Source organism: Camelina sativa, chromosome 13, assembly GCF_000633955.1.
Source record: "Camelina sativa cultivar DH55 chromosome 13, Cs, whole genome shotgun sequence".
Lineage (NCBI taxonomy): Eukaryota > Viridiplantae > Streptophyta > Magnoliopsida > Brassicales > Brassicaceae > Camelina > Camelina sativa.
Genome location: NC_025697.1, coordinates 2,774,284 through 2,802,136, shown reverse-complemented (window position 1 = coordinate 2,802,136; position 27,853 = coordinate 2,774,284). Strand labels below are relative to the sequence as shown.

The 27,853-nt window shown below is 37.6% G+C and overlaps 9 protein-coding genes and 1 pseudogene across 11 annotated transcripts in view; 7 read left to right on the top strand and 3 right to left on the bottom strand.

Moving 5' to 3' along the window:
* Nucleotides 1-1,092, bottom strand: part of LOC104734721 (spermidine coumaroyl-CoA acyltransferase-like) — a 2,701-nt gene extending 1,609 nt beyond the window's left edge. The window contains exon 1 of one of the 3 annotated variants that reach the window (XM_010454354.2): nucleotides 470-1,092. In XM_010454354.2, the coding sequence (XP_010452656.1) occupies nucleotides 470-844 (375 nt within the window). In that variant the 5' untranslated portion in view covers nucleotides 845-1,092. Of the gene's footprint in view, nucleotides 1-204 lie in introns of all 3 variants that reach the window. The other 2 variants (XM_010454356.2, XM_010454355.2) reach the window with 2 other exon arrangements.
* LOC104734720 (spermidine sinapoyl-CoA acyltransferase-like) lies at nucleotides 2,240-4,293 on the bottom strand. The gene is made up of 3 exons (XM_010454353.2): nucleotides 4,288-4,293; nucleotides 3,245-3,953; nucleotides 2,240-3,031 (listed from the first exon to the last, which is right to left on the bottom strand). The coding sequence occupies exons 1-3, from the start codon at nucleotides 4,291-4,293 to the stop codon at nucleotides 2,328-2,330; spliced, it is 1,419 nt and encodes a 472-aa protein (XP_010452655.2). The 3' UTR covers nucleotides 2,240-2,327.
* LOC104734719 (CBL-interacting serine/threonine-protein kinase 2) lies at nucleotides 5,852-7,986 on the top strand. The gene is made up of 2 exons (XM_010454352.2): nucleotides 5,852-5,978; nucleotides 6,270-7,986. The coding sequence occupies exon 2, from the start codon at nucleotides 6,291-6,293 to the stop codon at nucleotides 7,659-7,661; it is 1,371 nt and encodes a 456-aa protein (XP_010452654.1). The 5' UTR covers nucleotides 5,852-5,978; nucleotides 6,270-6,290; the 3' UTR covers nucleotides 7,662-7,986.
* LOC104734718 (dr1-associated corepressor homolog) lies at nucleotides 8,412-10,941 on the top strand. The gene is made up of 6 exons (XM_010454351.2): nucleotides 8,412-8,896; nucleotides 9,357-9,429; nucleotides 9,529-9,622; nucleotides 9,862-10,002; nucleotides 10,098-10,155; nucleotides 10,245-10,941. The coding sequence occupies exons 1-6, from the start codon at nucleotides 8,864-8,866 to the stop codon at nucleotides 10,731-10,733; spliced, it is 888 nt and encodes a 295-aa protein (XP_010452653.1). The 5' UTR covers nucleotides 8,412-8,863; the 3' UTR covers nucleotides 10,734-10,941.
* Nucleotides 10,845-12,815, top strand: LOC104737872 (zinc finger CCCH domain-containing protein 4-like). Its single transcript, XM_010458125.1, has 5 exons — nucleotides 10,845-10,883; nucleotides 11,100-11,242; nucleotides 11,412-11,682; nucleotides 11,913-12,139; nucleotides 12,218-12,815. Exons 1-5 carry the CDS (start codon nucleotides 10,845-10,847, stop codon nucleotides 12,813-12,815), a joined length of 1,278 nt encoding a protein of 425 aa, XP_010456427.1.
* Nucleotides 13,943-16,622, top strand: LOC104737871 (WAT1-related protein At5g07050-like). The gene is made up of 7 exons (XM_010458124.1): nucleotides 13,943-14,151; nucleotides 14,262-14,324; nucleotides 14,442-14,558; nucleotides 14,670-14,922; nucleotides 15,067-15,228; nucleotides 16,129-16,280; nucleotides 16,379-16,622. The coding sequence occupies exons 1-7, from the start codon at nucleotides 13,943-13,945 to the stop codon at nucleotides 16,620-16,622; spliced, it is 1,200 nt and encodes a 399-aa protein (XP_010456426.1).
* On the bottom strand, nucleotides 17,459-18,066 carry LOC104734717 (putative RING-H2 finger protein ATL69). The gene has a single exon (XM_010454350.2). The coding sequence runs from the start codon at nucleotides 17,997-17,999 to the stop codon at nucleotides 17,517-17,519; it is 483 nt and encodes a 160-aa protein (XP_010452652.1). The 5' UTR covers nucleotides 18,000-18,066; the 3' UTR covers nucleotides 17,459-17,516.
* LOC104734716 (aspartyl protease AED3-like) lies at nucleotides 20,989-23,372 on the top strand. Its single transcript, XM_010454348.2, has 3 exons — nucleotides 20,989-21,531; nucleotides 22,051-22,531; nucleotides 22,763-23,372. The coding sequence occupies exons 1-3, from the start codon at nucleotides 21,004-21,006 to the stop codon at nucleotides 23,122-23,124; spliced, it is 1,371 nt and encodes a 456-aa protein (XP_010452650.2). The 5' UTR covers nucleotides 20,989-21,003; the 3' UTR covers nucleotides 23,125-23,372.
* On the top strand, nucleotides 24,048-25,929 carry LOC104734715. The gene is made up of 3 exons (XM_010454347.2): nucleotides 24,048-24,325; nucleotides 24,576-24,713; nucleotides 25,388-25,929. Exons 1-3 carry the CDS (start codon nucleotides 24,158-24,160, stop codon nucleotides 25,775-25,777), a joined length of 696 nt encoding a protein of 231 aa, XP_010452649.1. The 5' UTR covers nucleotides 24,048-24,157; the 3' UTR covers nucleotides 25,778-25,929.
* LOC104737870 overlaps nucleotides 27,366-27,853 on the top strand; it is a 3,857-nt pseudogene continuing 3,369 nt past the window's right edge.

The window sequence follows — 27,853 nt, the reverse complement described above, 5'->3', positions numbered from 1 at the left end:
GCCTCCCCGAAGTCAACCAGCTTGGGAGCTTGTCCATCCTCCACTTGCCCTACTTATATATATGCACAACTGTTAATTAGAAATCTATCACATCATAAATAAACTATAAACAATATATAAATATATTTATGTCAACTGATCCCGAAACTAAAGATGATTATTAATGCCTCTAATTAGTATAGTTGGATATAATTAGTTATATACCGTTTATGCTTAAGTTGTTAGAGGTGAGACAGTGTCTGTCCCAAACGGGGATGATGCTAGGTTGTGTCTTTCCTGCTGCGAGCTCAGTTAAGGCTTTGAAAAACTGAGACGCACCAAAACCATCACACAAGGAATGAGAGAGAGCCGTTGCAAGAGTGATCCCTCCGCATGTAAACAGAGTGATCTGCAAAGCCAGAGGGTTATAACCACCAGTCGGCTCAGCTACGTCAGAAGGTACGAGTTGGTATAAGTCTGCGTCCATGTCCTCCAAATAGTTGAGGGAAGAGAGAGTGCAGTCTGCAGTCGCCCTAACGAAGGGGACTCCTTCCACGGGACTGCACCTTAACTCTAGTCTATGGTCGTCGGATCCACGGTGAAGTTTTCCGGCGAGTGGGTAGTAATCGACAAGGGCATGAGAGAGAGCTTGCTGAAAAAGGGAAGCCGGATCGTGGACATTTTCATTGGGGGATGGTGGAGCGTAGACATAGATGGTTTTGGCGAGGGTTTCGAGGTAAGGATCGTTGTCAAATGTCGAGAGAGAAAGAGAGACTTCAGGTGTTGCCTTTGAGGGTTTCACTATAACCACTTGCGATCTCTTCACGACAAAGGGACTCGACGAACTCATGCCTTGGCTTCCCATCTCGATTTCTTTATCACATGCACTATTTGTGTGTAAAATATATATACACAATTTATAAGAAAATATAGTGGATATATTAGCTAGAGATGTGAGTTTGGTAAGATATGACTTTGAAGATAGGAAATGGAAACTGCAAAGTCAAGTCTTATTTTTATATACATACGAAATGCTTGGTTTATCCTAATCCCTTTCAACACATTTTATATTGAAGAAAAATGTAGGAAGTACTAGGCTAAAGAATTAGTCCTTCAATAACTGGCGCTATACATATAAAAATAGAGTAACGTGGTAAGCCAAATGCATCAATGGATACGTTGATGTGCGGGGGAGAGAGAAGAATGAAGAAAACGCGTTTTTTGGTTTGTGGTGGTGGTAGCCTTGTCCTCACGTATTCATCAGTATTGATCATCATTTACTCTATCTAAATATTTCCCTAGTGTATTTATTTAATTTACATTATCTTATAAAGAATTATGTTTCTATTTGGAGACCATCGACATCAAAAAATTTGAAACCGTAAAATAAAGACAAGTTTAGTAAATAAATGGCTTGTTTAGTCAGTCATAAGGAGCCACGTACGATGACATGGTCAAATATGCATACATATATAGAGATAGACTTTTAAGAGAATGATCATCAGTTAGTGGCCAGGACACGGTAATTCAAATGATGTGTTGTACCATTTAATGTAGAACAGCTCGTCTTCTCCATATGCAATAGTGTTTGTAGTAATCATTTGGGTTATCTTTCTTTCTGAATTTCAACCTGTGCAAAGCATCCCAGTGATCTCCTCAATCACCTTGTTATATCGCTTTCTATGATGATGAACCTATGACGCCAAACCATGCATCTACAACAATAAATATAGCTTTGTCTCACAGACTTGTTTTCTTTGATTATAATTTGGCCATCCACACTTCAATTATGATTGTCGTATTTGTACCATTCTCAACTCTTAAATGTATATTTTTATAAATCTCTTTTACATTTAGAACTTTACAGATCTTTTTATAAAATGAAGATTAAGTTTTAGTGAAAAAAGAAAAAAGTTTTAGTGGAAAAAATTATGAAACAAACTGAAATAGGAGACTGTCGTTTAAAAATCACATATAACCACCGAAAAGGGGAAAATAAAATAAAACCAACCATCGCGTATAGAACTATTGGGCTTAGTTAGTTAGTACAGGCCCATTTGGATTCGTGATTTAACCAAGGGCCCTGAGTTTCAAACCCTAAATTAATGCATCTTTGTTTTTGGGAAATTTTTGTTTGTTTTTGTTACACGTGACGATAAAAAAAAAAACACAAAGTAACACGTGAGCCAAGATCGGGCACTATGATTTGTTGCTGAGGTGGCACTAAATCATTGGTCAGTAAATATATTCATTACTTTTGCAAATGAATAAACACAAACCATGCGGTTCCTTTTCGTAATTAGAAAAAATATATTGTGAATTATCCATCCACTTATCATTTTTATATACTAGAGGCATAGGGTATTAATCATGTGTTCCTTGAAGTTGTCCATTGCAGGTTTGGGCAATGTGATTTGCACCCTAACACCACCGTGCTTCCTCGGCAAGAAAATACAAATATCAGACACCAAAGGTATTATGCTCAACGATCCTCCATACCCAAAATCAACTTTGTTTAGCAGTCCAAGGTGCCTCCAATCAGTGAGCAGAAATAACGCACCGTTCCCTCCTTCACACGCTACCTTCATCTTCAACTTTCTCTCTATCTTTCTTAGCTGCTCCGACACGTAACTCTTCTCCAGCGCCGCTCTTTTAGCCTCTTTGATGAGAGTCACAACATGGGACAACGGTGAGTTATTCAGCTCGCTAACCTTCATGACTATATTGGCCATGACGAATGCATTTCCGTAGTAGCCTTCCGGTAACGGTGGATCCACGATGCGGCGTATACCCACGGCCATTCCAAATTGAGAGGTCCCATCGAGATTCAACTTCAAGGCCCTGCACCTTGATCTCCAGACGTGAGCCGCAAGAATCTCTAGAGTTGTGACCTCCCCCTCAACCTTCTCCTTGAGCTGAGTGATCTCTTCCGATGTCACGTTGAGTATCTCACATACCATGTCGTTGCTTGGTGTGTAGGGAGAAATTGCCACAGGAGAGCAAGCCTCCTCGAAGTTAACCAGCTTGGGAGCTTGTCCCTGCTCCACTTGCCCTACTTATATATATGTACAAGTACAATTGTTAATTAGAAATCTCTCACATGCATTATAAATTTTTAAAAATATATATATATATATATATATATATATAATTAATATACGGAGCAATCTATTTATTGACAACTGATATTGATCTGAAACTAAAGATGATTTTTAATGCCTCTAATTATTGTATTTCGATATAGTGAGTTAATTAATATATATACCGGTTACACTAAAGTTGTTAGGGGTGAGACAGTGTCTGTCCCAAACGGGGATGATGCTAGGTTGTTTCTTTCCTTCTGCGAGCTCAGTTAAGGCTTTGAAAAACTGAGACGCACCAAAACCATCACACAAGGAGTGAGAGAGAGCCGCTGCAAAAGTGATCCCTCCGCATGCAAACAGAGTGATCTGCAGAGCCAGAGGGTTGTAACCACCAGACCGCACAGCTACGTCGGAAGGTACGAGTTGGTATAAGTCTGCATCCGTGTCCTCCAAATAGTTGAGGGAAGAGAGAGTGCAGTCTGCTGTCGCCCTAACAAAGGGGACTCCCTCCGCAGGACTGCACCTCAACTCTAGTCTATGGTCATGGGATCCCCGGTGAAGTTTTCCGGCGAGAGGGTAATAATAGACAAGAGCATGAGCGAGAGCTTGCTGAAAAAGGGAAGCCGGATCGTGGACATCGGCTTTGGAGGATGGTGGAGCGTAGACATAGATGGTTTTGGCCAGGGATTCCAGGTTAGGATCGTTGTCGAGTGTTGAGAGAGAAAGAGAGACATCAGGTGTCGCATTTGAGGGTTTCACTATAACCACTTGCGATCTCTTCACCGTCAAGGGACTCGATGAACTCATGCCTTGGCTTCCCAATTTCGGGTTCTTTGTCACGTGCACTATTTGTGTACACAATTTGTAAGTTATAGGGGATACATATATTAGCTAGAAATCTGAGTTGGTAAGATATGACTTTGAAGATATGGAAACTGTAAAGTCAAGTCTTATAATATACATAAAAAATACCTGGTTTTATAAATCCCTTTCAGCACTTTTTATATTGAAAAGAAAAAGTATAGCTGTATAGGAAGGAAGTGCTAAAGAGTTAGTCCTTCAATAAGTGGAGCTGTGTATGTAAAAATAGAGTAACGTGGTAACTGGTAAGTCAAATGCATCGATGGATACGTTAAGTCGTTGATGTGCGGGGGAGAGAGAATGAAGTAAACGCGTTTTTGGTTTGTGGTGGTGGTAGCCTTGTCCTCACGTATTCATCACTCACCATCATTTGCTCTATCTAAAAATTTCCTAGTGGCTTTATTTAATGTACATTATTTTATATAAATTATGTTTCTATTTGGAGAACATCGACATCAAATCTTTTGAAACTGTAAAATAAAGACAAGATTAGTAAGTCAGTCATGGGGAGCCACCTACTATGACATGGTCACATATGCATGTATATAGAGAGTGACTTAAGAGAATGTTCATCAGTTAGTGGTCGGTACACGGTAATTCAATAAATATAGCTTCGCTCAAAGACTTGTTCTATTTCATTCTAATTTGGCCCATCCACACTTTATGATTGTATTAGTTAGCACCATTATCAACCCATATTTCTGTCGATTTATATTTTTATAAATTTCATTTTGTGGTTATTTTTATAAAATGAAGTTTGAATTGTAGTGAAAAAGTTATGAAACAGACTAAAATCTATGATGTGGTAGAAAGTGATCCTTAATAATAAAATTTCAAGATTTGTTCTGTATGTTACTTTTAAATAATATATATTTTCATAGATATTAAGATGATATATTTTCAAAAACACCTCTTTTTCTACGTCACTTTTCAAAAATACCATTTCATGTTGTTCATTTTCAAAATAACCATTTTTATTATACAAAATAACTAAATTATAAATCTTAAATTCCAAATACTAAACTCTACCCACTTAAAACTATACCCTAAATGTAAAATAGAAAATTCAAACCTTAAAAACAATCATACAAATTAATTTAATATATTGTAATTGTGTAAAAAAAATAAAAAATGAAAATGTTCAATAAAAGTTTATTTTTAAAAAGAGTGTCTCAAAAAGGGTATTTCTGACAAATTCTCTATTAAGAAAATAATTCTATTTTTTTTTGTCATCTTAAGAAATAGTTCATTACAGCTTATTTTAAAATCTAATTCATAATAGAAAAAGCTTTATAATAATTATAAATTTACAGTGTGTAATTAATTACATGAGATGCTATGACAAAATAGTTAAAAATATTAAACTTTGAATGATGGTTTATAATTATAAATATTAAATATATGATGAATAGTTTTAAAAAAAATTAACATAAGTCAAAAATATTAGAAAATAGTTAAAAATTGCTACAATCATATTTTGAATCTTCCCGAGCAGAGAGGTGTACAAGTCTTCAATTCATAATTATGATTTGAGGCTCAATCCAAGACAAACCTAGAGATTTTACGAATTGGTTTTAACAATCAACTGCGTTATTAAATAGGAGGTTTTATCGTCGGCACAAAAAAAAAACAAAACAAAAAGGCTTTATCGTCGACAAAAAAAAAAGAAAGTAGGAGGCTTTATTAGTGTTTTAAAATCATATAAAATCACCAAAAAGGGATAATAAAATAAAAGCAAACGATCGCAACGGTGCATAATAGCGCATTAGGTGGACAATCCCACGGGCAACATATGCCCTCTGTCTAGTCACCTTCCACGCAATTATTAAATTATAAATAAATCTTATATTAGATTTTTTTTCTTTTTTTTTTTTTAATTAACAAAATAAAATAAGAATCTGAAAAATATAAATAAAAGACGAAAAAAATTGATAGACAGAGAGAGGAGCAGAACTGAGTCCACTGGTCAAAGCAGAGAGAGAGAGATCCAAACTTGTTCCTCTTCTCTTGTTTCGAATTCGTCTCTCAACTCGGCTTCATCTCATATAGAGAAAGGTAATATTCATACTTCTTCCTTTCTCTCTTTTCAATTGGGTTCTCAAATCTTTTTTGTTACAGCCAAGAGAGATATCGATACTGATCTAGTGGGTGGTTAATAAAAGTCTTTGAGTCTTGATACATTTGCTGTGCTTTGTGGTTTTGCAAATCCAGTAGTTAAGGATCAATCAACCGTGAGAACAAAACTAAAAAAAAAAAGTGTTTTTTTTGTTTTGTTTTGACATTCAAAAACGTGATCTTTCTTTGTTGCTACATTTAGACAATTTTTATTCTGAGGTAGCAGAGCAGTTGAAGTTTTTGTAGATTAGGATGGAGAACAAACCAAGTGTATTAACTAGTAGATACGAGGTTGGGAGGTTATTGGGTCAAGGTACTTTTGCAAAAGTGTATTACGGAAGGAGCAATCATACAAATGACGGTGTAGCTATCAAGATGATTGATAAAGACAAGGTTATGAGAGTCGGGCTAAGCGAGCAGATCAAGCGAGAGATCTCTGTCATGAGGATTGCTAAACACCCTAACGTCGTTGAGTTATACGAAGTTATGGCAACCAAGTCTAGGATTTACTTTGTCATCGAGTATTGCAAAGGCGGTGAGCTTTTCAACAAGGTTGCAAAAGGCAAACTTAAAGAAGACGTTGCTTGGAAGTATTTTTACCAGCTTATCAGCGCGGTTGATTTTTGCCATAGTCGTGGAGTTTATCACCGTGACATTAAACCGGAGAATCTCTTGTTGGATGATAATGACAATCTCAAGATTTCTGATTTTGGTTTAAGTGCGCTTGCTGATTGCAAGCGTCAAGATGGTCTTTTGCATACGACTTGTGGTACACCTGCTTATGTTGCTCCCGAGGTTATTAACCGAAAGGGTTATGATGGTACTAAAGCTGATGTATGGTCTTGTGGTGTTGTCTTGTTTGTGCTTTTGGCTGGTTATCTTCCTTTTCATGACTCTAATCTCATGGAGATGTATAGGAAGATAGGTAAAGCAGACTTCAAGTGTCCCACCTGGTTTGCTCCTGAAGTAAAGAGACTTTTGTGTAAGATGTTGGACCCTCACCATGAGACTAGAATCACTATTGCCAAAATCAAGGAGAGTTCTTGGTTCAGAAAAGGTTTGCAGTTGAAGCAAAGAAAGATGGAGAAACAAGTCAGAGAGGCTGCTGCTAATAATCCAGTGGAAGCTGCTGGAGGTGCAGGTCCAAGTGGTAACGGAGAAAGCCACGAGCCGCCTCAGCTTGCAAACTTGAACGCTTTTGATATTATCGCCTTGTCTATGGGTTTTGATTTGGGAGGACTTTTCGGGGACTTGTTTGACAAGAGAGAATCAAGATTCGCATCTCGGAAACCTGCTTCAGAGATCATTTCTAAGCTAGAGGATGTTGCCAAGTGCCTTAAGCTGAAGATAAGAAAGCAAGACGCAGGCTTGTTCAAACTGGAACGGTTAAAAGAAGGAAGGAAAGGAGTTTTGACGATGGATGCAGAGATATTCCAAGTGACGCCTACGTTTCACCTGGTTGAAGTGAAGAAATGTAATGGGGATACAATAGAGTATCAGAAGCTAGTGGAGGAGGATCTTAGGCCTGCTCTGGCAGATATTGTTTGGGTTTGGCAAGGAGAGAAGGAGAAGAAAGAAGAGCAGTTACCGCAGGATGAACAAGAAGAGCAAGAACCATTGTAGTGCGAAACTGCATAGAAAACAGAAGCAAGCACAAGGAACACAAATAAGACGAGAAACTCTCTCGCGGCCTCAGCTGAAACAGAAGCAGCATCAATGAAACCTCAAACGAACGATAGCTGTGACAAACAAAAGCAGAGGAAAGGAAAACAGACAAAAGTTGAGATTGTTTTTTACATATATAGCCTAGCAAAAAAAATTGTAGAGATAGTTGATTGTTGTAACAATTACGAGCTATTTTTATACCTTTGAGCTCTTGGCGTGAAGTTTTGAAGTGTATTGTGTTCTTTGAGTACTACCGTATATGAATGACAGAAGATTTGATCGAGATACAATAGCAGCAGTAAGATTTAGTTGTCCGGAGTGGGTGAGAAAGGGGATAAATCACAATTATGAATTTTACTAACAAAAGCTGTAAATAAAAAATAGAAAATTAATATAAGAAATGAGACATTAAAACTGATTAGGAAGATAAAACGATTGACGTTTGACTGAGAGTAATTGACGTTTCGTTTTCCTAAGTAACGAAGAAAATGGCTTTTGGTATATCTAGCTTGCATATAAATGTCTCATTACCTTCATCCAAAACCCTAGTCACCAATTCCCTTGCACAATTTTGGCTAATGAAACAATAAAACACGTCCGAGTCTTCTCTCGGAGAGATGACTTTGTCTCGGTTTTCAAAGATAATTTTTGTTCTTTATCCTTTACATAGTCTTTTTTTTTTCAACATGTGGGATATGAACCTTTGAAAACATAGACAGAATCATCTCTGTCCAAAAGAAGACTCGGACGTTTATTCGTTCCTTTGTTCACACAAAAGCAGAACCTCTAACGAACGGAGTAGTTTGAACAAAACCCTGAGTTTTTTTTGTTTCTTTTAAGCTTGAATCCGAGAAAAGGGTAATTTCGTCTTTTTCTATAAATCTTATTTTTAATTGATTTTATATTATATGGTTAAATCGTGGGGGATGATGTTGTACGGACGAACAATTCGGGAGTGAGAGGAGGAAGAAATCGTCGTTAGATCTGGTTTTGTGGATGTTGTGGCCATCCACCACCAACTCCTTTCATGCAAACAAACAAAAAAAATTATTCCATGTTAAATAAATAGTAAAGATTTGGTTTTGCCTTCTTTAATTTCGAATCTCAAGTACTTTTGTGTGTTTCGTTCTTCTCTTTCTCTGGGATTCAACAAACATATCATGAGGAAGAAGCTCGACACTCGTTTCCCGGCTGTAAGTTTTTTTTTTCTTTTTGGGTTTTTAATCTCGTGTCTTTTGGCTTTATTGAATCAATTTGGTTGTTCCAAAGTTTCATACTTTTGCTACGATTTTGATGACCCAAAAAAAAAAAAAAAATCGTATTTTTGTGTTGAGTTTGTATGTTTGTCTCTGTTTCGATGTCTTGATATGTGACCCAGTTAGTGTTTTGGGATTTTGTCTATTTTAGTGGCATGCATCATCAAGGTCCTCTATTGAATGCAGAGGAGTTTTGTTTTTATTGTCGCAAACCGCTCGAATCAATTCATCATCACTTTAAAATTATTTCGTTTCAAGTAGCTTTTGATAGACTTTATGCTCTGTAGTGTGTTCTTGTTTGTGCACAAATACCATCTGCCTAGTGTTTCTTTTTAATCATGCTTTGTGCCTCGGAGATACTTACCCTCACTTCCTTGTTATCTCTGCGAATTTTCAGGCTCGTATAAAGAAAATAATGCAAGCTGATGAGGATGTTGGCAAGATTGCTTTGGCGGTTCCTGTCTTAGTTTGTGAGTCAGAATCACACATTACCTCCTATATTGTTACCTACTATGTATTGGACTTGTTTAATGTTTTTCATTAACTTTTCATCTACTTACTTATTACAGCAAAAGCTTTGGAATTATTCTTACAAGACCTTTGTGATCATACTTATGAAATTACTCTTCAACGTGGAGCCAAGACCGTCAGCTCACTTCACCTGTAAGTTGATCTCTTATTGCTTCTCACTGCACGCTGCTCATTGCCAAAAACGATTCTAATTTACTTTATTTTCCAGATGCTATAGCTATCAACTAACCTGTTGTCACTAAGCTACTATAGCATGTAACTAGTTTTTTGTCACAGAACTTTATTTCTTTACATTTTTCTCTAGCCTTCATTGTGTTCATCACTTTTTATAATTCCACATCCCAATTCATTGATTTGTTTATTCTCTACAGAAAAAACTGTGTCGAAAGATACAACGTGTTTGACTTTCTAAGGGAAGTTGTTAGCAAAGTTCCTGACTATGGCCATGGGCATGGTCACAGTCAAGGCCATGCTGATGTAGCCATGGATGACCGCAGTATCTCTAAGAGAAGGTTTGATCTTTGTTAACATTTCGTAGTTCCATGTTCTTGGTTTATTTTTCAAGACTATGTTTCAAGCTGATTCACTTTTCTGGTTGGTTGGTCAGGAAGCCGCCGGGTGATGAAATTAATGATAGTGACGAGGAGTTAAAGAAAACCAAAGTGGTGAGCGATTCTTCTGCTCACTATTGTCTTTCTTTGTTGGTTTATGAATGTGTCTTGATGTGATGCTTCATATTTTGTGAACACTGCAGCATGAGATGGGACATGCGGGAACCAGTGGAAGGGGTAGAGGCAGAGGGCGTGGAAGGGGACGTGGACGAGGTGCAAAAACATCGGAACGAGAGCTTTTTCATCATCGTGAGATGGAGATAGATCCAACCATATTAGTAGCACCACCATTTACTCAAGACGAAATGAAGATGCATGCACCACCGCAACAACATGACAGTGAGAAGAAGGATGTGGATGAGCGGTCTTACCAGACAAAGCAACAGCTGCAAAGTCCCGAAGAAGGTAACAACGACACAAACTCAGGGTTGGGTCGGGGTTTTGATCTGAACACACAATCTCTCGACGTCGAGATAAAGCTGCCAGTAATCACAGCCTCCAGGGAAACGAAGAGAGAGGAATATCCGTGTTGGTCCATCCCGAATATGGGCAATATCGATCCAGTGCAACTTGCTAATATGAGTAAGAGGTTAGACGAAGACGAAGAAGATTATGACGAGGAGGAAAGCTGATACTGAGACCACAGCCTCGTTAGTGTTATTGACGTTGGTATTAGTAGGAAACATGATCTAGGATTGAAATAGAGTAGTATATAATTAACAAGTCTGATTATGTAGAAAAAAATGTATCTTTTGTCTCTTGCTCTTTTCCTGCATTTTTTTGTATGTAGAAATTATTGTAAGCTCTCTTTAAGTAAGTCTAATTAACAGTGTTATTATTTCTTAAAAGTCTAACCCTGATGGGTCCAATTTAATAGCCCATTAGGTTAGAGGTTTGAATTAAGAAAAAGTTAAATTAACATTTTTTTTTTTTTGCTATATCTTAGAACTTTAAGACGCAAAATCCCAATTCGATTTGGACTTTGTCGTCCCTATTAGAAGTACCGTGACAAGATTGATAGCGAGAAATCGAAGATAATTGCTAACCGAATAGTGAGAGATCATGGAGCCGATGAATGGGAACGCTCCGATTTCCTAATCACCTGCGAATCTTGCTTCGGTGACAATCCGTACGTGCGAATGTTGATTTCTCGCTTCCTTCTCTTACTTTCTTTTCTTTTTGTATACTAGAGTAATTTAAGTTTAGCTAGTTATCTAATTCGTCTAGCTAGTCATATAGGTTCAAATTTATTATACCTTGCACTGCACGTTTTTTTCCTTCAACTTCTGATTGAAGTTAGTTTATATGTAGACCCGAGCGAATTATGATAAGGAATGCAAGATATGTACACGCCCTTTCACGGTTTTTAGGTGGCAGCCTGGCCGGAATGCTAGATTCAAAAAGACTGAAATCTGTCAGACTTGCTGCAAACTGAAACATGTATGCCAAGTCTGTCTTCTGGATCTTGATTATAGTCTTCCAGTTCTGGTCAGAGACACCGCACTCAACATCAGTACTCATGACTCTATCCCTAAGAGCGATGTCAACAGAGAGTACTTTGCTGAGGATCATGACCAAAAGGTATGACCATGTTTTCATTCTTCTTTTTTTTTCTTTTTTTTTTTTACACTTCAACGTCGCTCTTGGTTTGAGAGTTTGCTTAGGTTATGTGAATGATTGATGATGACTAAGTCTAGTTTCCTCACGGTGGCTTATCCAAGTTAGTTTGATTCTCTCTCTCTCTCTCTCTCTCTCTCTCTCTCTCTCTCTCTCTCTCTCTCTCTCTCTCTCTCTCTCTCTCTCTCTNGTAGACTAGAGCTGGGATGGATTATGAATCTTCTTCATTCGGCAAGATGCCACCTAATGATACTATTTCAAAGCTCCAAAGAACAACACCATTCTATAAAAAGAACCGACCACATGTTTGTAGTTTCTACACCATTGGTGAGTGTAACAGAGGTGCCGGATGTGCATTCCGGCATGAGATGCCCAAAACAGGAGAGCTATCCCATCAAAACATCAAAGATCGTTATTATGGGTAAGCTATTTTCTTCTATATTGCTTGACTTTGTTTAGACGGTTTAGTTGTCTTCTCAAATCTTGTACACATTCGCAGTGTTAATGATCCAGTCGCGATGAAGTTACTTGGAAAAGCTGGTGAGATGAGCACTTTGAAACCACCAGAGGATGAAAGCATCAAAACGCTTTACAACGGTGGACTTAACTCGAGTATCCTCGAGCAGGACATACATAACCAATTCTATGCTTATGGAGAAATTGAATCTATCAGAGTCTTGGCCGAGAAAGGATATGCGTTTGTCACATACACAACCCGAGAAGGAGCAGAGAAGGCCATTCAAGAGCTCTCCAACAGGCTAGTTGTTAACGGTCAGAGGCTAAAACTCACATGGGGAAGACCTAAGATGCCCAAACCTGATCAAAGTGGTTCATACCAACAGCAACAGGGCACTGTAGCCGTTATATCTCAGCAGCAGAATCAACCACCCCCACCAATGCAACAGTACTATATGCACACGCCAACACCTAACCAATACAGACCTTATTACCCATCAATGGACCCGCAGAGAATGGGTGCAGCCACTCCAACCCAAGAGGATCGTGGTTCAAGCAACAGTGAGATCAACAACGGAGATTCTTCTTCTTCTTACCTTACCATTTGTCACTGTCCAAGTGACATGAAACTTAGTATTTAACGTTCTAAAAGTACTTGAATTTTCTTATGTTATATCAATATTATGTGTTATGAACTAGTCCAGTGTTATTACTAAGCGTAAGAACTTCCAGGCTTCCAGCCATCTCAACATGTTGATTTATGTCTATACACTTATATTATATTTGTACTAATCATTTATCAATGTTCAGTAGCGGACCTTTCTTGAATAATTCATCATTTCACACTCCAACTTTGTGAGGACACGAAACCGTTTCTACTCATCCTCCTTACTCACTCAAAATTGATACATCGTGTCTCAATTTCCTGTAAGATGTGATTCTAGCCGTTTGATTAGAAATAGTTATTTACTTTTGTGAAGGGGTAACTTAGCTTTTGGATGATTTTATATTTATCAAATGGTCTAAGTTCGAAGATTTAACTTTCATGTCACCTTAATGCCTTCTATGTCATTTATTTGCTTACCTCAAGAGTCACTACAATGATGCCTTACATGTTCCTCTTAAACCCTCCCATTACCTTCCACGTGTCCCCTGCCCTACCATTTCTTTTCCCCCGTTTTTTCCCCCCAATAAACAACTCTGTTTCTTCTCGAATCATGCAAAAGTGCATTATCACACTCTAGGTATCTTTTTAGCTACTAAAATCAAATGTCCGTTTTTGATTATTTATTGGCTAGAACCTTGAACGTTGAGTTGTGTAGGTCGAAATTTGATGATATTGTTCTAACTTATGTAACAATTATGTGTCCCTCAAAATCATGTACTTGGAAGATTAGAAGAGAAAAATAAATTTAATACCTACATTAGTTAGCGATTTATTAGACCATTCCTCGCCTAACTCATTTTTTGGTAAATTAGCTATTGATCACGAGGACGGATCGATATTGATAGATTCGTTTCATAATTTCATAACTTGCCTAATGGAAGTGTACATAGTATTTCGACTGGTTATCTATGATTTAAAGGGGATTCGACCTGTATATGAGTCCCAATGACTATAGAGGGGAGGTGAGATAGTGATGTCAACCAAGAACCTAGAAATAATTTAACAAATAGAAAACTATATGTAGTTACTGCGTTGCGTTTTACTATAAATACATAAGACCACTACCACAGTTTTTTTACTCAAACACAACATTAAAACATCATGTCGATGGAGGAGCTTAGTAGCTGTGAGAGCTTTCTCACAACCTCTAAACCCTACCTCGCCATGATATCTCTCCAGTTTGGGTATGCCGGAATGAACATAATTACCAAAATATCCCTCAACACCGGTATGAGCCACTATGTCCTTGTCGTCTACCGCCATGCAATCGCCACCGCCGTTATCGCACCCTTTGCTTTCTTCTTCGAAAGGTAATTATATCCACTTTTTTCTTCATTATGACATTCTTTAATTTCTTATTCACCAATAAAAGATAAAAATTGTAATTTGTTTCTAACTCCGGATTTTATATTTTCTACAGGAAAGCTCAGCCGAAAATAACGTTCACCATTTTCATGCAACTATTCATTCTAGGCCTTCTCGGGTTGTTACTTATTCAATGTCTCTATTTAACTACGTTTCCTTTGGAAAAAATAAAAAATAAAAAAAAAACAAAGAAAGAAAGAAAGTTAACATTTTATACGATAAACAAATTTTACAGGCCGGTGATCGACCAAAACTTCTACTATATGGGGTTGAAATATACGTCGCCCACGTTCTCGTGCGCCATGAGTAACATGCTTCCGGCCATGACCTTTATCTTAGCCGTTTTATTTCGGTACGTAAATATGTTCACAAACTTATATTTCTAAGCGCGTAACAATTGTGGTTTTAAACGGTAATAATTTAATTCTAAAAAACACTACGTACTAATTGTGATAATATATAGGATGGAGATGTTGGACGTGAAGAAACTGTGGTGTCAAGCGAAAATAGGCGGAACGGTGGTAACAGTGGGCGGAGCGATGGTGATGACAATTTACAAGGGACCTATCGTTGAGCTGTTCTGGACCAAATATATGCACCTTCAAGAAGACAATGAGACGGCGTCGTCTAAGAGCTCAAGTGATAAGGATTTTCTCAAAGGATCCATCCTCCTCATCTTAGCAACACTCGCATGGGCATCCCTCTTCGTCCTACAGGTATGTACGCACATAAAGAGAAAATTTGAGTAAAAAACTCGAGATTCTCTCTTTAGTATTGCTTTTTTGTGTTTACGTCAAAAGAACAACTTTACAATTATATATTCGCTCTTTTTCTAATTTGGTTTTGGTTTATGTGACTAGGCAAGAATACTAAAGACGTACGCGAAGCATCAACTATCTCTAACAACACTAATTTGCTTCATCGGAACAATACAAGCAGTAGCAGTGACGTTTGTGATGGAACACAACCCTTCTGCTTGGAGAATTAGTTGGGACATGAACCTTCTTGCCGCCGCTTACTCTGTAATATTATTAGCTTCTCTAATATTTTCATATATATTCGATCATATTTTTTATATACTAATTCTAATAGATTGATAAATAAAAATAGGGGATTGTGGCATCGAGTATCTCATACTATGTGCAAGGGATAGTGATGAAGAAAAGAGGACCTGNTGTTCACAAACTTATATTTCTAAGCGCGTAACAATTGTGGTTTTAAACGGTAATAATTTAATTCTAAAAAACACTACGTACTAATTGTGATAATATATAGGATGGAGATGTTGGACGTGAAGAAACTGTGGTGTCAAGCGAAAATAGGCGGAACGGTGGTAACAGTGGGCGGAGCGATGGTGATGACAATTTACAAGGGACCTATCGTTGAGCTGTTTTGGACCAAATATATGCACCTTCAAGAAGACAATGAGACGGCGTCGTCTAAGAGCTCAAGTGATAAGGATTTTCTCAAAGGATCCATCCTCCTCATCTTAGCAACACTCGCATGGGCATCCCTCTTCGTCCTACAGGTATGTACGCACATAAAGAGAAAATTTGAGTAAAAAACTCGAGATTCTCTCTTTAGTATTGCTTTTTTGTGTTTACGTCAAAAGAACAACTTTACAATTATATATTCGCTCTTTTTCTAATTTGGTTTTGGTTTATGTGACTAGGCAAGAATACTAAAGACGTACGCGAAGCATCAACTATCTCTAACAACACTAATTTGCTTCATCGGAACAATACAAGCAGTAGCAGTGACGTTTGTGATGGAACACAACCCTTCTGCTTGGAGAATTAGTTGGGACATGAACCTTCTTGCCGCCGCTTACTCTGTAATATTATTAGCTTCTCTAATATTTTCATATATATTCGATCATATTTTTTATATACTAATTCTAATAGATTGATAAATAAAAATAGGGGATTGTGGCATCGAGTATCTCATACTATGTGCAAGGGATAGTGATGAAGAAAAGAGGACCTGTGTTTGCTACTGCCTTTAGTCCTTTAATGATGGTTATCGTTGCTGTCATGGGTTCTTTTGTCTTGGCAGAAAAGATCTTCCTTGGAGGGTAAAAATTCTACTTCTGCCTATTTTTCTCCTTGATCTCCATGCATAGTTATGATGAATATCTCACTTAAAGGCTTATCAATTGTTTGTGTCATGCAGGGTGATTGGTGCAGTACTGATTGTAATTGGATTGTATGCGGTCTTATGGGGAAAGCAAAAGGAGAATCAAGTGACTATATGTGAACCCACCAAGACTGAATTGAACAGTAAAGTAACTGAGGATGTGGAAGCTAGTGGAACTGAAATGAAAATCTCGGAAGGTGATAACTCTATGCTCTCTACGATTGTGATCAGCGTACCACTATCGGAAACACCTTTGAAGAAGACTATTCAAGCGCCATGAATTATTGCATGCACTATTTAAGGAGAAGAATAAAACTAAAGACTGCTTAAGCCGAATCAGTATTTTGTCTTTTAATATTGATTATATTGACCTATATGTGAGAGGGATGTGAGTTTAGAGCTCCCACTTTTTTTTTCCTTTTTTTTTTTTTTTTTTTTTTTAAACAAAGAGCTCCAACTTAATTTAACGCCTTCTTTTCAAAAATAATACGAAGGCTTTCAACCATATTGAGGATTAAGGATTTTCACCAAATACGTATCAATTATCGCTTTACTGCTCGTAAATGACACTATACTTATTATTTGGGCTGGTTCGTCCTTGAGAGCATCCAATGTAAGGAACAGAGTAATCCACTTTTTAAAACTATTTTTGAAGCATGTGCAAAGTAAATTTAACGACATAAAAAACGAAAAAAATTAATAAATATAAATATTCAATTTCTCTTCAGAATTATTTTTATTGGAATGTGATAGTATATAATAAATAAGTTGTATATATATTGCTAATTTGCTATATTTCACTTGCGTAGAATGAAAAATATATAAAAAAAGAGGAAATTAAACCCTTATTCCCAAAATTAAAGTGGAGATCCCAATATCAAAGCACAGAAATCTGTACAAATATGTGATTAGCCTCGTAAATGTACAGATTTCAAGTTGAGTGAGCTAAATGTAGATCCAAAGGCTGATCATGATGAGTCACAATCGCAGCAAACTCATGCAACAAAATAACAATCCTAAGTTATTTATTTTCACAAAAGCGTTAGATCATTTACGAATTTTATTGAGCTTTCAAATTCAAATTTAAGTATAACAAATTTTAAATTAATTTCATCAAATCTCGAAACATAAAGGAGGGAGCTAAACAAGAAAAAGTGATTAATTAACCAACCCTTCACCTGATTTGAAAGGCAAGTGGGACCAAATCGGACAAAGGCGTGGCTAGCCTAGACGGAGCCGGTGAGTTCCTACAAAGAGGACACGTAGCACTAGTCCGGAGCCACTCATCAACACAATCAGTGTGGAAGCAGTGGTTACATTCCGGTATACACCGAACCGGTTCTCTAGCCTCGTAATCACATAAACATATCGAACATGGGCCGTTGTTGGGCCTCGGTAATCTCTGGCTATCTCCCAACACGATCCTTGGATATGACTCTATCACCGGCCGGTCTAGACCAAGTTTCACCACAGCCGCGGGCGACGGCCATTCAAGAACTCCGTCACTCGTCATAGCTTCATCTCTTCCTGTAGATTTTGACCTTATGCAGATGTACGAGGCCAGCATTATAAAGGAAATGAGAACCAAGATGCTTACGGCAATGGCGATGCCATAGCCTAGCCCAACCCCACTGGCCGGAGGACTTATCGGAGACATATATTTGGAAAGTTAAGAGAGTGCGAGCTAGAGAGAGAGTAGATCAAAATGTGGAATAAGAAGAAGAGATCAGTTTGTAGTAGAAGGGGACAAGTTTGACGTAGTCCGCGGGAAAGCAATTAAATGGTCCTGCACAATATTAATTTTTCTCACACATGTATATTATAAATTGGTTATGTAATTATGTAATACCCTTCCAAAATCTTTCCATCTTCTTGTATTAATTATAATGGACCATTGACTCTTGATTATTTTTTTAGAGATTCTATTTGAAGGTTTTAATATTTTAGCGCGGAAACCGACAAAATAAACTAGTACTAGTAGTAGTCCTTGAAGTTAGTGTTTAACTATTCAATTGTACAACCATTTTTATTAAATAGACATGGCTGTACATATCTTTTGGTGTGTGTACGAATTTCAAGCGACGATCACTACTAATTCAATTGTAAATTTATCTTATCAATTAGATCTTGAAGTTCTTAACACGAAAGAAAAGAGTAGTTTTATTTTTTTACTATACAATAATCCACCTTAATTAGCCAAAGCTCTTTCACTAAAACAAGTTGAAAGTGGCCACGTATAATCTCTTTAATCTACAAAACTACTGCAAGAGTTTCATTGACCGCTTCAGTTGCAAAATATAAAGATTTAGAAGTAAATGTTAACTGAAATGTTTCTTCTTGGCCTTCATTTAGGCATCAAATAAACTATTTTGTCAAGGGCCAAAAGCAAACCCATTACGAAAGATCTAGATAAGCGAAATCATTTACTTGCCTCTATATTTGTCTTCCGGACCCGGTCCTTCACCTTAATTGATTCACCCATTACCCCTTTCAGAAAAGGGAGCAAGGCTTTTTACAAAAAGGTTAATGATTCATGTTTTTGTGAAAAACTGTGGCCTCATTAAGAAATTGTGGAATCAGTTCTTTTTTTTTTTTTTTTTTTNCGGGATTTCACATAATCACTTCTTTTCTTCTTCTTTATTGAGGAAAAATGTGAATCGCATTCCAAGATATTTCATAATCACATTTTTAAGCTAGATTTTTTTGTTTTTTTTTTTGTCAAATTACTTTCAAACGGTTATTTGATTACAAATCTAGTTATTTATTTTATTTTTGTCGGTGAAAGATCTAAATAGGCTAAATCTAGTTATATATCATTCATAATGTTATATCCAGTATAGTACCACTTCTGAATCTAATATCTCATACAATCAAATCGGTATTGCACTTCGAGTCACATTATCATTCAGGTCTTATATTAATTTTACCTTGTCAGCTTGTTCATATACATATGTGCGTACGTGTTCTTCATCAGATTCTATATTGAAGGAGCGTGAGTCATGAAGTGAACGGAGTGGCAATCGAATAACCGAACCGTATCACATACGATTTTGGGCCCTTTTGTGATCAGCCCAATCTTTGTATAAACACATTTTGTTGAATAGATAAATACTTTTTTAAAAAGAATAATCACAAAATACACTAACCATGTTCTATTTTGTCAAAAGTTCATCACAAAATACACTAACCATGTTCTATTTTATATATCATGTGGGAGACAAGTATATTTTTCCTTATTATACGCTGCCCATCAATAGCTTATACCCCACAGAAGTAGTGGAAATCTCAAGAAAAGTAACTTCTGCACTATCGGAAGAGTAAAGAAACAGACGAATAAATTACATTATTGGCCGACACCAGTTTTTACAAACAAAAAGAAAAGAGTAATAATGGCATGCTTACAAAATAAGGTGTAATAACTAAACCAGCACCGAAGTTTTAACCGGTCTGCATTATTGGAGCTTCTGCAAGAAACAAGAGCAACAATTCTCTATTTTAGATGGTTCTGAAGTGGTTATAGTGATTGACAATCACAGTCACTCTTTCTAAAGTGTTTTTTCTGCATAACCCACTTGTTTTATTCAGAAAAAGAAATATGTATATAATTTGAGATAATATCTCGGCTTGAATTGGGAGAATATTCTCTTCGAAAATACGGTATGGTTAAGAGAATTAAATAAATTATGGAAAAGATTCGGATCAATATCTTAGATTTTTTCCCTCTAAAGAGACACTGAGAATACACTCCCCAAAAATCATTCTAAGATCACATAAGTCAAAATGTACAGAGTTTAGAAAGGTAGCAACTAGCAACTAAATAAATAAACAAAACTTTAGAACTCTGCAACTGCTTTTATCTCATGTACAGTGTAACGTTGTTGAAGGTCCAACTCTCGAAGGCAGGACTGAGGAAAGGAAGAGACGGAACAAAATCTTGAAGAGCTAGATGTACGGTTGAAATTGGTTGTTCCAAACCGGTGATTGCTGTATGCTGAAAATACGTCTTTCCCAACGGATCGGGCAATTAGGTTAAGGATAATGTTTTAGGTATATGCTCTAACAATTATTACTGTTCTTACTTCTTATAGACAGTCCAACAAAAAAAAGATGTTCCTGCGAAGACCTAAACCAAGACAAAAACATTTTTTAATAAGTCAAAATTTCTGCAATGTATTAGCTTCAAATGTTTGCAACTAGAAACCAAAAAAAACAACATTAAACACTAATAGAGTATAGCTTTATCACCCTAAAACCCAACCACATAAAATCAAACATGCCACTATATACACTCTATCAAATACCAAAACCATTTCCATTCCAACCTAATCTTTTTCAAGAATGAAAAATTTGTGTATTATGAAGATTTAGCAAAACCCTACATCACAACATTTTACGGTGTTTATGAAATAATAAACAATAGTTCCCTTGTTATGGAAAATTTGACTATTACGAAAATTGATAGATTAAATAAATAATCTGTTCCAACAGAAATACTAGAGCGTTTTAACTTAACCTTTGTTACCCCGCCTGATTCGAATTTAAAACCTAACAAACCGGAAATAGTCCTTGATTTGTATCATATATAATTAATAGTTTAATATAGTTTTGATTTTATGTGGTTGGTCATTTTCTATAGCTCAGACCACTATATATACCCTCTCATGCCAACCCCATTTAATATCCCATCCAACACAAAAGCACATCATAATACAATGTCTAGTCTTGTTTTTTTCCTCCAACTTCTTTTCATCGTCCCATTAGCACTTGGGTTAAACCACCCAAACTGTGACCTGACCAAGACTCAAGACCAAGGCTCCACCCTAAGAATCTTCCACATAGACAGCCCTTGCTCCCCTTTCAAATCATCATCCCCACTCTCATGGGAAGCGCGTGTGCTGAAAACGCTGGCTCAAGACCAGGCACGTCTCGAGTACTTGGGCAACCTCGTCGCCAAGAGATCTGTTGTCCCCATCGCCTCAGGGCGTCAAATGTTGCAGAGCACCACGTACATTGTCAAGGTTTTGATCGGAACTCCGGCTCAGACACTGCTCCTAGCCATGGACACCAGCAGTGACGTGGCTTGGATTCCTTGCTCAGGCTGCGTTGGCTGTCCTTCTAACACAGCCTTTTCTCCCGCCAAGTCCACCTCCTTCAAGAACGTTAGCTGCAGCGCTCCTCAGTGTAAACAGGTATAATTTGTACTACAATACATAACTGATAACACACCTACGCTTACACACATATATAATAAATATGTTTTTGGAATGTTTTTTGATTAATCAATTATATTCTCACACTAACATTATAACATTATTAATGAACAAGTCATATTAAAAATAATAGAAAAAGTATCTAGCTCATGAGTATGGCACACATATATAGTATATTGTTTGCGATTTGTTTTCATCTTAAAAATTGGAGCATGAGAATATTATTGCTGTCCTCAAATGAACACAGTAGCAGATCTAGACTTTAGTTAATCAATATATGAATGTAAAAAGAACAGTCTCTATTTTATTACGTAAAAAAATTCAAAAAAGTTTTTACAGAGAGTAGGTCCCACGTGGTTATAATTGACAACCCCACCCACATTCCAAAATAACGTTCACGGGTTATTACAGAACCACTCAAAACTCGACCGACACGATGGTCACACTACACTTGCACTGCACTAAGTCATTAACATTCACGTGAACACTTGTTTGCAGGTTCCGAACCCCACGTGCGGAGGACGCGCGTGCTCGTTCAACCTCACTTACGGAAGCTCCTCCATTGCGGCTAACCTCTCCCAGGACACGATCCGCCTCGCCTCCGACCCGATCAAAGCCTTTACATTCGGATGCGTCAACAAAGTCGCCGGTGGAAGCACCATCCCACCGCCACAAGGCTTGTTGGGCTTGGGTAGAGGCCCACTCTCACTCATGTCACAGGCTCAGTCCATTTACAAGTCCACTTTCTCTTACTGTTTGCCAAGTTTCAGGTCTCTGGCCTTCTCCGGTTCGCTCAGACTCGGTCCTACCTCCCAGCCCCTGCGCGTGAAGTACACTCCACTTCTTAAAAACCCTAGAAGGTCTTCTTTGTATTACGTTAACCTCGTCGCGATACGCGTCGGTCGGAAAGTCGTCGATTTACCTCCGGCAGCTATTGCTTTTAATCCTTCTACCGGCGCTGGAACCATCTTTGACTCCGGTATTTAATTACTCTTCCCCGGTTTTATTTGTTTGGTTTATTAACGGTTTTTTTATGCTGATACTAAAATTTAAAATTAGTAGATTAATAAATATTTATAAATACTCCGGTTTAATATTGAGTTATTGGCTTCGGTTTAGTTCATTAATGTGTTTTATTTGTGTTTTGGTTTGGCGGTTTAATTGGTTATATAGTACTATTCATAAATTGATTTAACCATTTGATGTGTAGGGACTGTGTACACGCGGCTGGCTAAACCGGTATACGAGGCAGTGAGGAACGAGTTCAGGAAGCGCGTGAAGCCACATACCGCCGTGGTGACGTCACTCGGAGGTTTCGACACGTGCTACACAGGGCAAGTCACGGTGCCGACGATAACATTCATGTTCAAGGGAGTGAACATGACGTTGCCCGCTGATAACCTGATGTTACACAGCACCGCCGGGAGCACGTCGTGCCTGGCAATAGCCGCAGCGCCGGAAAACGTAAACTCTGTCGTCAATGTCATCGCGAGCATGCAGCAGCAGAACTACCGTGTCCTCATCGACGTTCCCAATGGACGGCTCGGTTTGGCACGTGAACGATGCTCTTAGAAAGATGAATGAGACAATAAGAGCCTACTCATATTTATGCAGAGACTTGTTTGTTTGTGTTATTTGTGTGTTTCATTTTTGTCCTTTCTCTTGTTGTTTGCTTCACCAGTCTTAGAGGGCGGTGGTGTGTAGCATTTGTGCTATGCTATCTAGTCATTTTTATGGTTTTTAAATTGTTCTTGAATTCTCTAGAGATTCGGGTCTTAATTAACTAATCAAATAATGAAACTATATATTTGGTCCTTAAATTACGGTATGCAAACTTAAAAACAAAAAAATTAGCGCAATGATCAAAATTTAAAGGATATTCTCGCGATTGTTACACAGAAAAAGCGCGCGGCAGTTTCATTCAGCTCATAGTTTTCAAAAGGATCCCGCACTCTAAAGCTTAGGGCTGTACGTGGCTTTGTAAATTCTGTATACGACATTTAAGTTTTCTTGTTAAAACACATAAACATGGTTAAAACTTGAGTGTCATATCTGTCACCTAAACAAAAGTGCCACACACTTGGTTCACTACATTATGAGGATATGTGTTATAATTTGTATACATTTCCTTTATCCCACAACGGGAAAGTGTGTAAATCTGAACCCCACATGCTCATGATACAATACAATGGATAGTGGCTAAGCAGTAAGCACTACCCCATAAGGTCTAGCTGTAATGATTAAACTATGGTAAACTGAATCTAGTGGAAATTTTAAAAGAACTAATTAAAAGTGGAAGAAGAAAAATAAAAGAAAAGAGATACCAAAAATGTGTAGACACATAAAAAAAAAAAAACAAGGTCTATTACTATGAAAAAACAAAATAATAGACCGTTTAATCATACTGTGATGAATTAAGGTTGGTTCGGTTCGGTAATAAAAATAATAATTTGTGGGTTTGGCAGTTACACGCGTAGTAAGGCTAGTGAAAAAGCCCACCACACAGCTTTCCTCTCTCTCTTTATCTTCTTCTCTGTTTCTGAGAAAGATAGAACAAACAAACAAACAAACCCAAGAATCTCCTCCGAACCTGACTGATCAAACCATGTCGAACGTTTTGCTATCCCCAAACGGCTACGTCTTTGCATCGCCCAAACCTCTTGTCAGATTCCTCAATTCAAAGTCCGGCGGACGGAAACTTCTCGTCTCCGTCGTCAGAGCTTCTTCTGATGATGCTGATTGTAATGCCGAAGAATGTGCTCCCGAGAAAGAGGTAACTCAATCCCTTCTCTTTTAACAAGAAGCTTTGAATCTGTATCTGCTTCGTTCTTTGCTATTGGGTTCTTACAAAGAGTCAGACTTTTCTTATAAGATTTTAGTATTTAAGTCTCCAAGAATGGTTACTTAGTGAAACCTTCAATAGAATTGGTGTTTATGAATTGAAGTTATTACAAAAGTGGGTTCCTTTTTACAATTGAAGTGATGTTATTGATGGGGGGTTTGGTGGCTGAAACACACAACAGGTTGGAACTGTGAGTATGGAATGGTTAGCTGGAGAGAAGACTAAAGTGGTGGGAACATTCCCACCTCGGAAGCCTCGTGGTTGGACTGGCTATGTTGAGAAAGATACTGCTGGTCAGACTAATGTTTACTCTATTGAGGTTGGTACCTCTTTCATTCTCCCATCTATCTATCTATCCCCACTGTTTTAGGAGGGAGGTTATCTGTATTTCCTAGTAAGTTTCAGACTTTTAGTACATGTTAGGGAAACAGTAAGACTCATCCAAAAACTGATTAGAGTTTGGATGGATATATAGCTATATAGGTTTTCAATTGAGAGAATTTAGCTTCAAACTTTGATGAGGAAACTGTTGTTATGTTTATGTGATATGCATTAGAATGTAGTGGATGCATAACAACAACAAGAGATTTAGGGGTCTTTGACCAGTTAGCTTGTTTTGTGAGCCTTTTGGAAATCTCTTCTACTAATTTGCAAGATACATTTGGCTCTTTCTTTGAGTTTGATCTTAGGTTCTTCACTGCAATTGCTGAATCAAGGATAAGAAAGAAAATTATGCTTCTTGATCTTATCAGTTTGGTGTTATATTTGGTCTCCTTTGATATATATTATTTTTTGGGTTTTCTTTGTATTTGCTTCATTATTCTGTCATCGATCTCCACTTCCACAGAAGATGTGTTAGCTTGCGACAAAATATGTTATGCAAATCCTGCATCTTCTTAAGATGGGATTCTTGATCTAATTCTGTTGACTCTTTTCTTCTTGGCTGAATTGTATTGCTTTTTGCTGAAGAATTAGCTTTTCTTGTCACTTTAGCCTGCAGTATATGTTGCAGAGAGCGCGATAAGCTCAGGTACTGCAGGATCTTCATCTGATGGGGCTGAGAACACAGCAGCAATCGTAGCAGGCATTGCCCTTATTGCAATCGCTTCAGCTTCCTCTATACTCCTCCAAGTCGGCAAAGAGCCCCCGTCTCGACCAAAACCAGTGGATTACAGTGGTCCGTCTCTTAGCTACTACATCAACAAGTTCAAGACTTCAGAAATTCTTGCCCCCTCCGTCACAGATGCTCCGCCAGTGGCCGAGCAAGAAACCTCACTACCAGAAACTCCACCGGTGACTCAGCAAGAACCCTCACTGCCGGAAACTATGGCCAGTGAGGCTCAGCCGGAGGCGTCTTCTGTTCCAACAAGTAGTGCCTCTTAGGGGGCTAGCATAGGATTATATATGTTGTGTAAAGATGAGATGAAGCATAGACCAATATCATGCATTCTGTTAATATTCGGATACATTTGTATACACTCTTCTCTATGAGTTGGTGATTTAATCAAATTTAAAATCCTAATCTTTTTGCTATAGTTCCGGCCTTGCTTTTTTTTTTTACCGTATACGAAAAGATGTTGTTTCTCTTCTAACTTAATTAACTATGTCTGAGTTTACACCATATGGATGTATTACAAAGGCATTAAACGGTATATATACGGCTCTGTCTCTCTGTATGTTGGACGAGCCAAGAGATCTCGACTATAGTTGTGGAGGTTGAGAAACGTTTCTTTGTTATCTTGATCTTATACTGCAATCAAGATCCTAGAAACTGTATAGATGTCTCCTAAGTCCTAACTCTCCCAAAGCCAAAAAGACTCGTAAGACTTATCTTCATTATCAATAGCCTTCAACTCTTCTTGAAGACTTTTGATTCCACTATATCTATCTCCCTTTTGTACTGTAAGAGCTTGAAACCAATTATTGAGGTATCCCAGTACAAAAAGTCCAAGCATTAAGGGGGTGTATTCAAACTATGATTTTGGAGAATTTGATGGGATTTAGGAAATTTAGAATTTTAATAGATTTTAGGAAAGTTGATATGCTTTTCTGTAAAATTCTTTCAAATCCCACCTAAAACCATGAGATTTAGATTTCTGTATTTTTAACTAAACAAATCCTCTCAAATCCTCCAGAATCCTAAAAAAACATTAAAATTCAAATCCACAAAATTGTTTTGAATAACTGTGGATTTTAAAGTAGATTTTTAAATAATCAGTTCAATAACAATAGATTTTAAAGTAGATTTTTAAATCATCAGTTCAATAACAGTGAATTTTAATATACTTTTTAAAATTCATAATTGAATAACATAAGATTTGTAAATTTCACACAAATCACTTAAAATATCAAGTTCAAACGATTTTTATGAAAGATTTGTACAATATGTAATCTCTTTGTTTTAGATACCTTACTTGTTTGAATGAGAGAACAGTGTTCAACTTACGTTTCTCCGTCATCTCATCTCTATCTTTTAACTCGATAAACACGAGGGAAATAATCACGGCACGCATCTTTNGAGGTTATCTGTATTTCCTAGTAAGTTTCAGACTTTTAGTACATGTTAGGGAAACAGTAAGACTCATCCAAAAACTGATTAGAGTTTGGATGGATATATAGCTATATAGGTTTTCAATTGAGAGAATTTAGCTTCAAACTTTGATGAGGAAACTGTTGTTATGTTTATGTGATATGCATTAGAATGTACAATTTCTCATGCGTGGGATCTAAGAGTAAGTGATTTAGATAAGATGATGATCTAAACACCTGCTTTGTATATCGATTGAGCTAAATATATCCGATATCAATTTTCAGTCTTATCAAATTGGTGCCTTCGTGACCCGGATCGTTCTCTCGCTGCGTTCGTGCAATCATGGTGCTCGAATCTCAGTTGTCGCCGATTTAGTCTGCGGTGTCGCCGGGTTCTGACTCGGATCCGATTCCCGAGTTGTTTGACCGCATCAACATGCTTATGACTCAGTTTCACGAGGAAAGGTCGCGTTCCAAGCAGCTTCATCAAATGGTGGAAAAGCTCTTGCTCCGTCTTCCTCCGCCTGAGGAGCATCACGGCTCGCCGACATTGAGCTTCGTCGATCACTCTTGTTCTCAAGACGTCCATAAACAGGTTTTTCCCTCTACCGCTGACTCTAAACCTTGTGATTTTAACCCTGGATCTCGTGAGAATCTGTTGAAAAACTCTGAGATGCCTGTGTTTGAGGGAGAGGGTATTTACGAGTGGATTGCTTTGGTAGAGAGATATTTCCGGATTGGTGGGTTTAATGACAGGGAGAAGCTGGATCTGGTCTCGGTTCATCTCGCGGGTGATGCCTTGGGTTGGTACAACTGGGAGGTTAACAGGTTGCTCTTCTCCAACTGGTTTCAATTCAAGGATCGGTTGTTGTTGCGCTTTGGGAACTTGCGGATCAAAGGGCATAGTCAGAGTCTCTTTTGTATCAAACA